At 43.0% G+C, this 18,491-nt stretch overlaps 1 protein-coding gene across 1 annotated transcript; it reads right to left on the minus strand.

Annotated features, from left to right (window-relative positions):
- Window positions 1-341: 341 nt before the first annotated feature.
- LOC135426884 (nucleoplasmin-like protein ANO39) lies at window positions 342-16,187 on the minus strand. The gene is made up of 3 exons (XM_064680210.1): window positions 16,106-16,187; window positions 7,623-7,901; window positions 342-466 (listed from the first exon to the last, which is right to left on the minus strand). Exons 1-3 carry the CDS (start codon window positions 16,185-16,187, stop codon window positions 342-344), a joined length of 486 nt encoding a protein of 161 aa, XP_064536280.1.
- Between the last annotated feature and the right edge of the window lie 2,304 nt (window positions 16,188-18,491).

Genomic DNA, 18,491 nt, shown 5'->3' on the forward strand with positions numbered 1-18,491 from the left:
TAATTGTTCGGAACGAACCGCAGAACTTTTGTTTAATAGACCCAATCACAAATGCTCTACCGCCACATGATAGGCGCCCACTAGGTCCGCTCTCCATGGGAGCTGCCTAGGCGCAGCCACACACACACACACACACACACACACACACTTAACTCAAGTTTCATTCAATTATTGTTAAGCACCTCAAGTTTTCTTAGCCACACACCGCAATGCACCCACGAGCCCGCCCACGCAGCATGTTTGGTGGCAAAAAGTGGAAACGGTGCAGGAGGCCCTAAATGGAGGCCACTTGCTGGTAACGGCAACCCAAGAGCCGCTGCTCAGCGGCTGCCCGCCGCCAACTAGCTATACACAAAGTCCTGGCCCAGGGCCTGGCCTGTAAGCAGCAGCAGCAGCAGCTGTTTGTTGTTGTCCTTGTCGTAGCGATTGTTGTTCCTGTTGTTGCTGTTGTTGATGTTCTTGATGTCTGCTTGGTTTTGCAATTTGACAGAAATGTTGGCGCACAATTTTCATGTTGGCCAAATGACGCGCCAATGTCTACAGAGACCAGACCAGGCCAGACCAGGCCCGACCAGGCCAGACCGCACTAGCATACATAGACGGCGTGTGTGTGTCTAGATGCCTAGATGCTATGGTTGGCACTCCCATGGCGGGTCCCGACGAGCCTGACACCAATACTAATGCCTGCGATTAACATTCGCAATGTATTTCGAATGGGCTAATGGTGCGCACAATTGGAACTGGAATTGGAACTGGAGCTGGAGCTGGAGCTGGGACTAGCTGAAGACATGGCCCATGCCTGTTGGCAATGGGCAGGAACATGTCTGGGTGCACATACCTATAATAAAAGCGACTCACACACACACACACCCACAAAGAGAGAGAGGTGTTATAACTTGCCACAGCAAAAATGTGCGATAAACTACTTGGCACTTAGAGCCTGCCGAGAGGAAATACCAGCAGCAAGAGCCGTAAGAGCAGCAACGGGTCAAGGAGTCGCCGTCGCCCACGACATGAACCAAAATGGCGGCACAGCTCGTTACATGATGCCACAAATCAGGGCTGCGAAAAACTTAAAAAAAAAATAAGAAAGGAACAGAAAATAAATTGGTAAAACGGGTGCTAAAGAAACGGTTTCAACTTGGCAGCCAGTTGGCAGTAAAGTTGGGTAAAACTTGATTTCCACAAAATGCTGAGATTTGCGCCCAACATAAGGAATGCGGTTCAAGTGCAAGTCGAACCAGTTCCTGTAGTTCCTGTACCAGTTCGCATTTGGAGGCGAGCTGGCAGCCCTAAAAGGCGGCCACGTAGCTCGCATAACTTGCCAACAATTTACGCCTATTACACATAAAACTCGCCCCACGAGCCAAACCCAAAGAAAGGGGTGTGCGTCGGTGTGCGTCGGTGTGCGTGGGTGTGCGTGGGTGTGCGTCGGTGTATCGGTGTGTGTGTGGGTGTGGCTGCCTGTCGCACGTTGGGCGCCAGGGCGCGTCTAGAGTGGAGTTTATTTTCAGTGCGGTTTGATTTTATGCAAATGATTTTGCGACGAGTCGCCTGCAAAGGGAATGCTAAGAATGCTGAATGCTCAACCGATGGCAACTTGCAACAACTTTCTGCCAAATCAATTCGAGCTTACCACAGTGACACACACATAAACAGAGCGAGAGAGAGAGAGAGAGAAAGATGGGAGCCAGAAATATATGTAACGAGAAAGAAGTGCTATCTTCGGCACGCCGAAGATTTAATACCCTTGCAGACCCAACCTTTTTCAAAATGCTCATAGTGCTTTGCCCGTATCTATGAAGCACAGCGAAAATAGTTAATGCCGTGTATGGTTAAGATATCTTGAAAAACAAAACAGGTTTCCATTCAACAACTTCATTTTCGACCGATCGTTCCTATGGCAGCTATATGATATAGTTGTCCGATCTTAATAGGATTTTGCATATATATGGGGAGCGTAGTAAAACTAATAAATACCAAGTTTAGTCAAGATTACTTTATAAACAAAAATGTTTTTCATACAAGAACCTACTTTTCGACCGATCGTTCCTATGGCAGCTATATGATATAGTGGTCCGATCCAACTGGTTTTGACATATGAGCTGCGTGCAACAGAAAGAGGAAATTCTGCAAAGTTTCATAAAGATAGCTTTAAAACTGAGAGACTAGTTCGCATAGAAACAGACAGACGGACAGACGGACATGGCTATATCAACTCGGCTGTTGATACTGATCAAGAATATATATGTATACTTTATGGGGTCGGAGATGTCTCCTTCTATGCGTTACACATTTCACGACAAAATTATAATACCCTCTGCAAGGGTATAAAAACATTAATGAAGATTAAATACCCTTCTACACATTTGGCTTGATGGCAAAGCTTAATGTCAGACCGATTGTTCCTATAGTTTACATATTATATAGTGGACCGATTTGTTACGGCTTGCCAGATATTTAAGATGTACTAGTACTAGCGGCTAGTAATTGCTGAGATTGCTTAAGCTAACATATCTTGGGTAACAGTAAAGTTTTCCATGCAAAAAGTCATTTTTCGTACAATTCTACATACAGAGCTACATAAGGTATGATCCGAAGTTATACGATGTACCCGAAATAAAGTTTCGAGTTAACATTTAAAACTGAGGGGCAAGTTTGTATAGAAACTGCCAGAAGGACAGACTCGACGGGTTCTCGACTGTGACTCGACTGATCGAGAATATATATGCATTATGGTTTCCAAAAAGTCTGCTTCTATGCGTTACACCTTTCGTGACAAAACTAAAATACCCTCTAAGGAGAGAATTGTGAGAAAAATGTGTGGTAAGGCGCCGCATTTGCAATTTGTGCGCTTGTCACAAAGGACACTGCCAGCTGCAACAAAAACAATGGAATGGAACGGAGTGGAATGGAATGGAATGGAATGGAATGGAATGGAATGGAATGGAACGGTGCAGGATATGCAAATAGTCAAATAACCGTTGTCTGCCGCACCTGACCTTTTCCAATGGGACTTAAGCTGGCCGTTTTTTTGGCATTTACCATTTTGTTTTCAGCAATAACCTTTGACCTCACTGCTAGCAAAACATTTTAACTGCAAATTATCGCTCTGAGAATTTGTACGTCTGGAATATGTCGGGCTGTTGAACAAGGTGTTAAACAGAAAACGAATGTAAATGAGCTTTCGTACGTTAAAAATATTTCAATTAAAAAAAGATTACACACAAATCCGATTAAATAAAGAACCAACGAGCTGTGCATCAATTTTAATTGACTCATAATTCAGAAGTATGAAATTAATACAAACACGCCGAAGATAGAATACACTTACGAAGAGCTTGGCCGATTGTTTCTACAGTAGCTAAATGATATAGTGTTAAGATATCTAGGAACTATGTTTTGTTTTAAATATCTTGAAGAGCAAAAGGGGGCTTCTATAAATATTGATAAGACTTTGCTCAGAGATCTTGCACAAAAGGAAAGTTTTTCTACGAACAAATGCATTGTCGACCAATCATTCCAGCCGATCCATCTGACTCCGCAAGATATTCTGCCTGTCCACAAACAGGCGGACAACATAATGTCAACTTATCTATACATACTGTTCAAGAGTATATATATATATTTTTATGGGCTCGGAGATGCATCCAGTAATGCACTACACATTTCCTGACAAGCTTATTATACCCTCTCCATGGGCATACAAAATATGCAAGTAGAATTCTTTCAATTTTGACTTTTTAAGTTTTCTAACACTGAACCAAAAACAGTAACACAAATGTAAAGGCCCAGTACTGCTCAGTACATGGATTTCAAATAAATAGCTTTACCAACACTGGTAGAATTTTCCAACAAGGCCACACTTCGAAAGAGAAAGCTGTATTATATGTTAAAATAAATATTAAAGATCCGAATAGTTTTTTGAGTGTCTTTACCAACACTTTGTTAGCGCTAAGTTCCCGTTGAATATTCTATTCTTTTTTTTATTGTGACAACTAAACATAAAATGTTTCTATATTAAAAATTAAAAATGTTTGAAAATGAGAAACATAAATGAGAAAACTAAAATATTTGACTTAACTTTCCAAATTTTGTTGATCTGCGCAAGTTGAAGCCAACAATTACTTGAGGCTAGCAATTTTCAGCTTGTGTATAATAATAAGTTGTGTTCGTGTAGTTAAACTTATGTCAGGCACTGTGCCAGGCCAGAAGGCGACCAATTGGTCTGCATACGTGCGGGGTGTTTATGTGAAGGTTAAAAATGCATAAACTCACACACACACACACACACACACACATACACAGACAACGCCAGGGCAGAGCACGTTTTTGCTTAGTTATTAATATTTAAACTTGAAATTTAAATGCAATGCATGAACCGCAAATGATCGAAGGCAAGGGCAAAAAAGTGAAATAACAGTTGTTGCTTTATCTCTTCCAGCTACCGCCCACACTCTACCCTCTCTCGCACTCTCACACTCTACCCTCTCTCGCACTCTCACACTCTCTCATGCTCTCACTTTTATCTGTGCTCTGTATAAATAGTTTTGTTTGTGTTTGTGTGTTGCGTGTGTCTGTGTGCATTTCTTTGTTTGTCCTTTGTTGTTGTTTTAGCAATATATTAAAATTCAATTTAATACAATTTCAATTGCTTGTGCGTGCGAATACAATTGCTAAAGCGAGAGACGAACTGTGTGTGCGGGCAACAGAGAGAGAGAGAGAGAGGGAGAGAGAGAAGTAGAGCAAAAGAGAGAGCAGCAGTAGATAGTTATACGGATAGAGCCGAAGAACGAAATGGCAAAAGGTGTTGATTTATCAGTGTGCGTGTGTGAGTGTATACTTTTGTTTGTGTGTGTGTGTGTGTGTGTGTTGGTGTATATTTGTGTTTTTTGCAGCGCTTTGCATGCAAAACGTGCGAGCTGCTGTTGCCATTGTTGTTGTTGTCGATGTTGTTGTTGCTTTGGTTGTTGTTGTTGTTGTTGCTGCCGTCGTTATTTATGCAGCGCCAACGTCCCTTTGCTGATATTTGCATGCAGGGTTGCCAGCGACAGTTGTTGTTGTTGTTGTTGTTGTTGTTGTTGTTGTTGCTGTTGCTGTTGTTGTTGTGGCTGCCGCTTAATGATGAGCTCCAACCTGAGCCACATGCAAGAGTCGAGGTCATTTTGTGTCATGTCAATTGCTATTCCTCGTTGTTGCTGCTGCTTCTTGCTGCTGTTGCTGCTGTTGCTGCTGCTGCCTGTTGCAATTTGCATTTCATTTTTGCCTTTGTCGTGCGAAATATCATTAAATTAAAGGGACAGCTAAAAATCAAAATCTACAAAATCCACATGAACGCAAAATGCACGACAACGTTGTTGTTCGTCTTCTTGTTCATGTTGCTTTTGTTGTTGCGACAAAATTGTAAAACGTTACGAAATCATCAGCACAGAACCCATCTAAGGCACTTTCTTAGGCTTGCCGAACATAAAATACCCTTCCTATGCGAACCATGATTCGGTTTGTTATGGGCTGGCAGATTAATGTGGCAACTCAAAGAAGAACTTGTGGAACCATAGAGCTATTAGATATAGATATATAGATATTAAAGCTTTACTTGCGACAATTGTTCCTATGCGCCTTGCTTCGGCACGTCGAAGATTAAATACCCTGGCAAGCATAAGGGGAGCTATATGATATGGAATAAAATCTGGCAAAACAAGGAAGACATTTAAGAACCATAGAACTAGAAGATATAATATATAAATATCAAAGTTCTACATCAGACCGATTGTAGCTATGGGAGCTATATGATATAGTTGTTCGACTTGATATGGGCTTGCAGGTATATTAGGAGAAAGCTCGATAATGTTGAGTTTTGTCAAGATATCTAAACAAACAGAAAAGAAAAAGAAATATAGTAGTATACCCAAGCTCAAATGTTATGATATTTCTGAAGAACAGAACGTGTTTGATACCAGAACTTAAATTGTAACCAATTTTACCTATGTCAGCTGTATGATATAGTCATCCGATCCGGCCGGCTACGATATAGCTTGAAACTAGATAAATTCGTTTGCGTCACACATTTTATATCGAAATTGAAATAACCAACACCAAAAGAGTATAAAAGCAGCAAAATAACCACACACACACACACACACATCTATTTGAATGTACACTATATATGTCCAATATTTTTACAGCCTGTGCTCTTGCCTGTGTGTGTGTGTGTGTGTGTGCGTGTGTGTGTGTGTGTTCTGCTAAAAATGCAATGCATGCGCGTGTCTGTCTCTATGCAATTCGCACTCGCTCGCACACAGGCATATTAATTATTTTCGCAACAATATTTCTGAATCGGGAGAGTTGTTGAGCTTTCTCGGAAATGGGAGGCGAAATGCACAAAGAGCTCAACTGGGCCATTGTCCGTGTGAATGGGAAGGCGAGTGCACAAAAAGCTAATTGAAAGGAATGCGAATAAATCAAATTGCAACAAGTGCTAATTAGGTGCACAACATGCCACAAATTCCAAGAAAACTCTCGTTCTGCGATATTCAGGTGCATGCAGCAAATAACAAAGTCCACTTAAGCCATCGCCCACTCGAAGTAATTGAAATTCTCGGTAACCCTTTGATCTAGAATTTCAGTCTAGTTTCATTTGCCATACACGCTGCTTACACGTTTGTAAGAATATATCTTTTTATACATACATATATATTATATAATTTTATATATTTTGAGAGAGTTGTATGAAACACATACTTGTTGGTTCGCTTGGTTCGTGAACATGGTTGTTTCCCTTTTCATGAACCCAGCTTGTGGTATGGTTAGATAAATGCAATGCTTAGGCAACTATTTGTATTGCTTTCATGCTAAATCGCCCTGCAAATCGCCCTGCAAATCGATATCGAATCGAATCTTTAAGGAAAATGCCTAAGAACGGTTCGGGCTTCGATTCAGCTGATTTCGAGCTCGGTTCATGGTTCATAAAAATATTGAAATTCGTACCTTGCCCGGCCTTGCCTGATTCCAGTTTACAGCGTTAAATTTCTAAAATTTTTCATGTAAACCATTCAAATCTGCCCGTATACGTCTTTAGTTAAACTTAATATAGAAAGAGATCAACTGCATTTACATAAAGATTCTTGGCAACGAGTTTATAAATCATTCAACAAATGTTTCTTGCCCATTTTCACCAAGGCTCGGTGGATTTTGCGAAATGTGTGAAAAACATCTCAAATGAATCGTTACCAAGATTTTTGAAATTGAAAGTACCAACATTACCTGGGCCAAATAAAGTCACATTATTAAACATTAAAGCAACTTGTGCTGAGCAGAATGTGATAACATTGAACTATTTAAAACACGAATGTGTACAGGGTATTAGATCTTAGGCCAGGCTGGCTTTAAGCAACAATTTTGAGCTGTCCGATAGGAAGCACAATCTCACAACAATAACAATGAAGTCGACAACAGGCAAAAAGTGTTGCAAGAATGAGTCTGGCTGGGGGCAGGGGGCAGGGGCACACACTGTGGCAGTCAACTGACCATGCTCTCATCATCGTCGCAGTCGCAGTCGCAGTCGCAGTCACAGTCCCAGGCTCATGATCGTAATTTACTATTCACAAAATATTCAGAACTACTGCACAAGTGACACTCGAATGCCTTTTCGCAGTCCCAGTCACAGACGACCCGTTGCCCGGCTCCAGCTCCAGCTCCAGCTCCAGCCTCCTCCTCCTCATCATCCTCCTCATCATCCTCCTCATCATCCTCCTCATCATCCTCCTCATCATCCTCCTCATCATCATCATCATCATCATCATCATCATCATCAGCAGCAGCAGCAGCAGCATAATCATTATTATCATCAGCATGGACAACATTGTCTGGCAAGTGCCAAAAGTGTTTTGTGTTGCCGTCAGCTTTATGAAAGGGTAGAACAACTTAGGCATGAAGCATGCAACGTAGTTTGACGTTGTGGCATGTTGCGGCGTGTTTTTGATTCGTTTAACTCTGCAGAACTGTAGAAAAGCTCTAGCTAATTTAACATAAGATTAACCAGAAAGCACATGAAAGCTTTTTGGCTGAACTATGAGTGCACAATCAGCGCAATGAGAGCTCAAGCTAAAGCTTTCCAAAGGCTTACATCTGTATTCGGTTTATAGAGTGCATGCAGTAAGACTCCGTGTAGAGCTCAAGCTCAACTTTTCATGTACATAAAAGCTTTATGCTTTATTAAAGCTAACCCTTAAAGGCTTAAGTAGAGATTGTCCCTTAAAAGCTTAAGTAGAGATTGCGACTCGTCCAAACAGTTTAAAAAGCTCATTAAAGCTCTCAATTGATTCAATTTAATTTAATTAAAACAGTTGAGCTTAAACAAAGCTCATTTTAAGCTGCACAGTTAGCACCTAAAAAGTTTAAAAAGCTCATAAAAGCTCGAAGTTGAACTAAGGCTGAAGCCCTATCAAAGCTCCCTTAGGCTGCATGCAATGCACCTAAATAGATGAAAAGCTCATTAAAACGTTAACTGGACTACAACCAATCAGTTTTAAAAGCTCATTAAAGCTTGAGGCTGAGCAAATACATTATATTAACGAATTTAAGCTCGTCAGAGTTACACGAGTTAGCTCTTGACTCTTCTATTTAAATCGTATGAGATCTCATAAATGCCTCGAACAGAAATAAGTAAAATTCACAATAAATCTAAAACCTACCTGCATTTAAGTTGTTAGCATATGCCAAGTTAAGTGGAACTCAATTGATAATGTCTAGCCCAAGGCGTATTTAAATTTCATTTGATTTCATTAGCTTGGCCATAAGCTTTATTTAGGGCATTTCAACTTCATTCAAATGTCGATTATGTCCCTTCCTTCACTCTCTCCACCTGCGATTGTTGTTGTGTTGTTGTGTTGCCTAGGGCAGCGATTGTCTTGCCTCGTCTACGATTCCATTTGCCTGGGCAATGCCTGGTATTGCTGTTGACTTTTGCAGTATTGAAGTTGGAGCGATTGTTGTGGCCAGGAGTTCGGTGTGCACACAAGGTACTCGTGTCCTTAGCTCACAAAATATCATTAGCAAATACAAGTGTAAAAGCATTTTATTTTAGCATTTGCCTGCACACCGTAAGCTGAATTTAGATCAGGGATTCTATTGGGAAGCGGACGAAAATGATTTGGCCAAGCCAATGCCGCAGGCAGCTGACGAAGGGCAAAAGAAAACGGCTGAAGGATGCAACTCCAACTCGCAGCTGGCGGCACCCACTCAAGCGCTTTTCAATAGCATCGCTCAAACGGAAGAATTCTGCACGCGAATGCAATGCCAGCAGCCACCCACGGGGCAAAGGGCAAAGGGCAAAGGGCTGGGGACATAGGATAGCTAACGGAGGATAATCAGTTTTCGGTTGTAAGCAACTCGATGTTGAGCACAAGTTTTGCCCATTTTATCCAGTTGGCCAGCTGTTGCAGCACACTTGAACCATTTCCAAGGCGCAGCGCACAAGTGTGCTCCTGTCGAGCGTGCCCAACGGACCGATACCCTGTATTTGGCCAAGAGCTGCACTTTGTGCCGTTGTTATTGTGCTGTTGCTTCTTCCTTTTGCTCTGCAATATGAGATCCGACCCTAATGTCAATCGATATATATCGATATGTTAATGCAAGATATGTCTGCGCTGGATACCACAGAATCCATATACTGAAACTTTCCAATCGCTGGTTCGTTCAGGCAGAAGGACGGACAGACGATTAGATCGTCAACCCGATCATGAACCGACTGCTAAATACTCTTTTCTTTATCTTGACTTTAGCTAGCAGACAGATACCTTAATGAGTATATTGAGATATATATATAGCTATATCTTACAATCCTTGCTATACAGATCAATTATATACATATATATATAACTGACTTTAGCAGATTTAAGACTAGCCCAATATGCCCTGTCTCGCTCGGCAAAAATGTTCGTGTAAAAAAAAAACCATATAGATAAACAACAACAACAAAAAACGAGCAAACTTTTGGCTTATTGTTTCAGTTTTGGTTGGGGCAAACACGATACACAATACACGTGCACCGGGCACAGGGCACCGGGCACAGTGGGTGCGGTAAGTGCTCGCACAGCGGCAACTTGCAGCGCCATAAAACAAGCTAAACTATAAAAAATATCTAAAAGAAGAAGCAGCCGAAAACAATTACAAATACAAACTGAACAAAACAACATCTGCGGGACAGGTGGGCAACACGGCGTCCATCAGCGGCAGCTCAACCGCCCCCACACCACCCCCTGCCCTCCTCTGCCCCCAGCCCCCGGGCCATGCATATGTTTATGAGGGCAGGCGAATAAAAAATCTTTTTACGACTTGCTCGCTACACATTTACCAAATCTGCAACACTCTGACGGCGCCCCATGCCACAACACTCTCCTCCCCCCTCCCCCCTCCCCTCTTCTCCACTCAATCCGATTTCCCCTTCTGGCACTAGACATTAGCAATGCGCATAGCCGCTGTGAAAGTTTATGGCCGCCGCCTGTGGCATACAATTCTTTGGGCCGCCAACGCTGCGTATGCTTGATATTTGATGCCAGCTCTAAAAGCCGCAGCAACTTATCAAAATGTGAAGGCTGCGGCAGGCGGAGGCGGGAGGGTTTGCCAGCTGTATGGGATGATATCGCAGTACCTGCATGCGGCGCGCGCTCCTCATCATCAGACAGATAGAGGGAGACGAGTTAATTCGAGCTTGCAACACACACACACACATACACACACACAGACACACACGCAGACAGACAGACAGAGCTAAAGGCGTTGCTGGCCATAAAGTGCAAGGATATGTAATGCAATATTTAGCGTCCTTTGAGCGCGCTGCGAGCTAAGTGACAGAAGGAAGGCGCCGGCAAACAGCAGCTATGCGTCTGGCAGCGTGCAGCGTGCAACGTGCAACGTTGCAACTTGCCGCCTGGCTTTGGTGTTTGGCAGAGTTTCTTAAGCTGCTGGCGTCTGCCGCTAGCTACGTGCAACTCGACGCATATCAAGTTGCAACTTGCAACAAATATTAAATCAGTAAAATGTCCTTTAGGGCGCACTCAAATGTAATTGTTGTTGCAGCCGACGTCGTTGTTGCTGCTGCTGCTGCTGCTGCTGCTGCTGATTCTTCATCTTCAGTTGCGAAGCGCGTCAAAATAGCTGCCTGCCCGCGAGTGCTTATGGCGCCCCATGCAACACTCTCCCTCTCCCTCTCTCTCTCTCTCTCTCACGCACAGTGGTACAACTGTGAGCAAAAGGCTGCAAAACAGTTTTGAGCCAAATCGATTTGAATTTTGTCTATATCATAGACAATTATCAAAAAGAAGTTAAGGCCAAAACTGAATCGAACCATTTTGAAAATGAGTGAAAAGTGTTTAATGTATTTGTGCAAATGTATGTAACAGGCGGACAGGAAGCATCTGCGACCGCATAAAGTATATATTTTTAATCAAATATTGCTTTGATTAAAAAATGTACAGGAAACTGCTTGGCAAACGTGACGTCGGACTAGCAGGGGGCAAGTCAGCGGTTCAAACCCATCTTTTATGTGCATTCTCCTTATCCGTATGATTTTCATAATATATATACATATATAAAGGCTTCAAAATGATACTTGAAATATAATTTTTAAGCAGCGATACAATAGAGTGCGCACCACAGTGCTCGGGTGAGTCACGGCGTTTTTTATTACGCACCATGATGAGACATTGTTGGGCGCGTGTTAGTGATAGATACCGCTACTCAGGCAGCTGAAAGATTGTGCTAGTGCAAATGCTTTTCACGGCGTATGAAATTACGGCCAAGCAGCCTTCCGAGAGCCGTTCACATGCCCGGCACACAGAAGCGAAACGGCAACCAGAGCCGTAGCCAAGTGGCCATGGCTAAGTGCTGCGACACAAGCTGTGGCTGAGAAGCGCAGAGAGAGGCACTGGCTGCGAGGGGTTAAGGCTGCAACTGCGACTGCGGCAGCGGCAGCGGCAGCGGCTGCCAGTTTGAAGCATTGTAATTTGATGTTGCGGTCCAGGTACAGTTGTGCCTGGCAACGCGCTGCGGTCAGCGGCTTGCAACGTGCGGATGTTTGCGTTTGGGCAACTTTTGTGCGCCTGTCGCCAGCAATTTCCTGTCTCAAACACGTTCAGCTAACGTATATTTATGTGTGTGTGTGTGTGTCGTATGCATATATTTGCGCAATTTATTTATAGTTGCTGCTCGGTTATTAAATGTGCGCATAAATATACATGGGAAATTTATTAAGTTTTATGCTCGAGCGCACAGCAGACGACTCTGCATTTTCTTCGTCGTCTACACGACACGCAATGCAGCAGCTGTCGCCTCTCTTTCGCTCCACTCTCACTCCCTCCCCCTCTCTCCCTCACCCTCTCTCCCTCTCCCCCGCTCCCTATCTCGTTCTCTCTGCCCTCTGCTGCCGTGTTACATTGCGTGCGAAGCTTTAAAGCAAGTTTGTCAAGCTTAGAATTCAACAAAAAACAGGGCTGCATCAAATTAGACAGCTGCGCTATTGCAGCTCGACTAATGGATACCCTCTAATATATGATTGCCTATACGTAGAACTTTACGAGCACCGAATTTGTATTATAAATGGGAATTGGCTCATCACAATTAAGCTTAAAATGTAATTAAAGCAGGGTATGCCATCTGACTGTGAGTCTTAAGGCTCGTTCAGCTTGAAGAGCTATTGCTGCTTATGCATATTATAGGGTATATATAGTCTTCTACTATGTGCATATCAGATTTTGTACAACTTTTTTACATTTTCTTTGGTTGAATGGTAAAAAATGATTGAAAAACAACACAAGCTGATTTACAGGGTATATAAAGTCGTTCTCCCGATTGCATACATTTCTATAAATTGATTATGCTATTTTCACACCTACTTTGCTAACAGTGTATAGAAAGCGTAGTCAAGAATTTCACAATTTGATGTTATTTGACACTTTCACGGGGTATGCGTAGTCTACTACCGCTTGTTGCACAGATTTGAACAACTTTATTGCACATTCCTCACACACACGCGTCAACCGGGCACAAAAAACTAATATATATTTGAAAAGCCGTTGTTGGTATGAACTATACAGGGTATCTATGGTCTGCGAACACCCGATGTTAAGGTTTTTTATAACTTTAAGCGAGCTACTTTAGCATTAGTTTGGCAACGGGCTAGAAAATTACATTAGGCACTTTACAAGCTGCTGTTATTATGCACATTACAGGGTATTCGTGGTCTACTACTCCCCGTCACCCAGTTACGTACACAACTAGAACTTTATTACACACTTTTTTTTTTTGGCACAGAGTATAAAATATCCATAGACAAAAGTCAAGGCAGCGCATTAGGCACGTGTTACAAGGGCTAAGCTGCATGGCCAGCGGGGCGGGGCGGGGTAGGGGCGGCTGTGGGGCGGTATAGAAGGCGGCCCTGGGTGTTGAATTCTGTCACATGGGCGTGGCATTGTCGCCGCTTTGCACATTTGACGCGCACTTTCCTTTAACGAGCCAAATTGTGTGCAGCAAAGTTTGAGTTTTTCCTGCATTCCAACTATTTAGATACGTGTGAGGCGTGGATAGAGAGCGTGGCCTGGGGCGTGGGGCCTGGGGCGTGGGGCGTGGGGCTGGCAAAGTTGAAGCCGCCAAGTGATTGATGGCGCAAACTAGCTAAAAGCATAAGAAAAACTAGTTGACTTGATGCCAACGTTGCCACATGATGTACCAGAACCTAAATGGAATCGATTCTGTTTGCTTTGTGACCCGGTTCAACTATTGCCAAACCAATTGCTGGCTCAATTTAATCAACCGATATTTCAGATTTCACAACAATCACATAAATGTTCGTCCCCTCTACGCTCCATTTCACACATAACCGCATGGGCTTGCCAGAGTTGGGTAATATGAGCATTAGCATAAGGGAGAATATAAGTTTTCCCGTTTTACCACGAAACTCGGTTTCCACTGAGCGCAGTGGATTTGCCGAAAACGCTGAATCACGTCTTAAATGCTTTCTCATGGATGTTTGAAATGGTGTGTAAAGCAATTTGCAAAGTTGTCAATGAAAAAATCAATGCCAAATGTCTCATGCATTTTTTGCAAAGGAAGCATAAACTCTGTTTCCACTGAGCGCAGTGGATTTGCCGAAAACGCTGAATCACGTCTTAAATGCATTCTCGTGGATCTTTGAAAATGTGTGTAAAGCGAGTTGCAGAGTTGTCAATTAAAAAATCAATGCCAAATGTCTCATACATATTTTGCAAAGGAAGCAAAATATCAAGTTGACAAGGCCAGATTTCTAATTGAAGGCTTCTCGTACAGACATCGACTATCTTTTTCTACGATTTAGAGTTGGGAATTTTCGACTCACTGTAGAAGTTCTTCTAGCATTAACAGTTTAGGCTGTGCGCCAATCAGCCAGTCAGTCTGAAGAAACTCTGGCATATACATAGATACAAAGAGCTTGTGCTTGGAGCGCACTCTTTGGCCAATTCAGTTACAGTTTCCTTTCCTTTCGTTTCCTTTCCTTGCCCCAGCCGCGCACCTTATCAGGAGCTTACAATCGTTCATCTCCATGCTCACGTATTCCTTTGCATTGCTCATCAAGTAGACACCATGGGAGGCCCTGCCGTTTCCGCTCTGCGCACCCGGCTGCAAACTGCAGCGTTGACAAGCTGTCCCATCAGCCACAACCCACCATCCCCCCCTTGTAACTCCCCTGGCCCCACACAGAGCAGTACAACAACTTAATTTGCACTATTCAGTGTCGTTGTCATCGTCGGTGTTGCCGTCACCATTGCCAGCGACTGGCAGCGTCGGTTGCTTGTTTTTTATTATGGCTCGCTCTGCCAAATTGTATCCGTGCCATTGTCATAAAACATGCGAAGAGCACTCGAACCACGGTGCGTATGTGTGATATTTGCAGTCATTGTTAGCCGTCGCCAGGGCTGGGCAAGCACGAATTTACAGCTGCAAAACAGTGTGACCGTATCTAAATAGCAGTGTTTTTCAGTGTAACCAGATGCTGCTGGCTAAATACGCTTATTATAGTTCAATGTGACCGTACTGCAGTTTAGAGTGACCTTATTCTCAATTTTAATGTGACCGTATTCCGATTGAATATGCTTGCAGTTTAATGTGACCGTGACCGTTTTATCGGACGATCGCAATGCAAACTCTGGAGCGTCAGTTGCACCATATTATAATGAGACTGGATTTAAGTTTATTTACACACGATTGTATTTGAATATGTTCGTATATTGCCATTTGCCCATTTAAGTGTGACCATAGATCAGTTAAATACCGAGTACCTTATTGTTTATTTTCAGTGTGCCCACATATTCATGGCATATCGCTTCTGTCTTCCCCATTTTCGTGTGTGACCGTTTATCACATTAGCTTAGCTGGTCACACCGCCAGCCCTGATTGCTACAGTAATTCGTTGTTGTTGCTTTTGTTATTATCTTCTTCTTTTTTTTTTTTATATTTTACGCTGCGTTGCTGCCATTTGTGATTTGGCTTTCCTTCTGTGGCCGCTGCGTCTGTTTTCTGTTTTTTTTTTTTCCCCCCCCCGCCACACTTCGTTTCGTTTACTTTCGCACCCGCTTGCTGCTCTATCTCAGATATCCCAACCTTATGCTAGATGCCAGGATGAGTTGATGTCGCCAGCAATGAGTTTTTTTTTTCATATATTTTTATTATTTGTATTTTATTTATATTTATTTTTGTTTTTCAGCGCGTGGCGCTGTGTGTCACAGTTTTAGTGTGTAAAGTGCAAACAATCAACACAAGCGACTTTCTGCAACTGCCGCATGATGCACTTGCCAGGCCAAGATTGCCGCCCCATATCACACAAACAAACACCCAACCCCCCCCCTCTCTTCCAATTCCCCTCTAACCATAGCTCTGCGCAGCAAGTTTGTCTTCTTCACACTGGTTACTTTTGCTGTTGCTAACTTTGTTGTTGCCGCTTGTCAAACGCTTGCAGCTGTTTTTTTTTTTCCAGCTTGTTTCTGTCACTATTACATTTCATATTTCTATGCTCTGCAACATGCCACCGACACGCCACCGCCACCGCCCCCCCCCCCCCCCCTCTCTGGCCGACAGCATATGGCAGCGACTGGTCGGTTGTCCACCTCCACCTCCTCCTCCAGCTCTTCCTGCTCCTCCTGCTTCTGCTGCTGCATCTTTTTTTTCCATCGCCTGTTCACATTTGTTTGTTCGGTTTTGCTTCGCATTAAGCTCAGTGTGGAATTTCACCCGTTTTCCACAGCGGCCTCCCGCCTCCCGCCCCCCGCTGGCCACAAGGCAAACACCTAGCAATTTGTATGCACTTGCAAGCCAAATGATTTGTGTGGCTTGTGAATGAATGAAACGAATGGGAAGTGAAATCATTTTACCAATAGATCAGCCAAATTGAGCGTGCGCTCTTCCACTTTACTCCACATACTCTGCAGTTCAACCACCCCCCCCCCCCCTTCCCATCCCAACCCACCCCCTCGCCCTTTGTCTGCGCAAATTGTGAACTGGTTGACGCGAACAATTTGCATTTCTTTTCGCATACAAATTCTGTACGTAAACCTAATTGTTTTGACAACAGCTTTAAGCCCATTTTCAGCGGGCTTTGAATTGATTTCATTTAGCAAATAATACCAAATCGTATTTAAGTCCATTTGACAGTTTTTGCACACACTTTTTTTGCAACTGAAAACTTTACTAATTAAGCCAAAGGCCTCAGTTAAGTTAATTTAAAAACTTGTTTTGTTTTGTTACAGGCGGTAAAAATTCAACCTTGAATGAAAGGCAAAGAATTTAATGAAAAAAAAAAAAAACAAAACAGAACATTTTATATAGATTTGGGGCACAGAGCTAAAATTTCCAATTAATTGACTTCCGAATTCTTTGTGTTGTCAGGCACGCAGAGAAGCGTACTTTCCAACACTGGAGCTGCAGTTAAGAGCTGAAAAATGTACTAGAGAGTGGAGAGTTTTGCGAGTAAATTTGATTTTTGATGTGCCCCTCAGAGCCTTCGTGCCAACTTCTTTAAACTTTTGTCCCGTTCTTCACATTTATACAATTTAAATATATGCATACACACATGTACATATATCATTTTATATTTGGGAATATCTAAGATAGCTTAGCTTGAGACTTCAAGGCATCATAAAGTCTTACATAATATGAATGCGGTTCTTATACATTTTATATGCTTGCAAAGGGTCGCACGGTTTTCATATGCAATATGCAAGGCCTATTATATATATATACATATATATATATATTTATAGATACATAGACAAGTACTTTACATTCAGATCGCGATCGGAACAATATTATCAACATTTGCTATGGGCACATTCAGCCTTAAAGTAATTTTTAATTGGTTAACCTGTTCTTTCGACTCCATCATTATGAGACTTCGCATTTAACGTGTGTTGAATAATTCTATAATTATACTGAAGCTGAACTTAAATAGCTTAGTTATCTCATATATTTGCCATAGGTTTTTTCTCTAAGATTTGACGGGACTTTTGTGCATTTCACTTAATTTACTTGTCCATTAACTAGGGTATTTAATGTTCATCATTCTGTAGTGCAAAGCAAACAGCATTTGTGCCCATTAATTTCCATGCAAAGCTTATGTTAAAAATGACAATGACAACAGATTTTGTGTGTACGGTAAGGGTATTCAATAGTCGTGAGCAGGGCCCGCTGTCATTGCTGCAATGCTTCATTACGGATCCCCCATTTAAATTTTGAAGTTCGCATTGTATTGTGCTCTCCGGTTTTTTATCGCCCGCTCCCTCTCGCTCCCTCTCGTTCACTTTCCCACTCTACTTAAATGTCAGATTTATACGGCATACTGTAAAAAGAGCATAAAGCAACAACAACAACAACAACAATAACAACTCCCCGGACAGTCGCTGAGTGAGTGATACGATTGTCCCGCTGTCCCAGTGTCCACTCTAGGTCCAAAAGTCCAGTCCAATGTGAAACAGTAAAACAGTCAACACCGAAGCCAGCCTCCAGCTCCCAGTTCCCAACCCATCCCGGTCCGGTCCGGTCCGGTCCAATCCAATGCAATCCGCAGTTCGCTGCTGTCATAAACGTATAGCACAGGAGCAGAGCACGGCGATGCGGGGGAGGTTCACCGGGATAGTCGTAATCCCAAAACATATACTTGCAAGTGCGCTCAAACCAACAGGCAGCTGGCAAACAGACAAACGAACAATAAACCGGAAGCAGAACGAAAAACAATGTGACTGCTGGGCCAGGGGACGGGGGCAGGGGCGCGCGCCAGCAGGGGGCTGTCAGCTGACTAAGGGTGTGTGTGTGGGGGGATTTGGCTGTAGCAAAAACTGAATAAAAATAATTAAGCTGCTGCTGACGCACTTTTTCGGCACGCTAAGCACGTGACACTGGGTGGTGGAAGGGGAGTGAGGGGGGAATGGGGGAAGGGGGTGGAAAGGGGGAGCGGCGCACGACAATGG

Source organism: Drosophila montana, unplaced genomic scaffold (assembly GCF_035044405.1).
Source record: "Drosophila montana isolate Dmon_TW-CO22-7 unplaced genomic scaffold, ASM3504440v1 contig_2106_1, whole genome shotgun sequence".
NCBI classification, from domain to species: domain Eukaryota; kingdom Metazoa; phylum Arthropoda; class Insecta; order Diptera; family Drosophilidae; genus Drosophila; species Drosophila montana.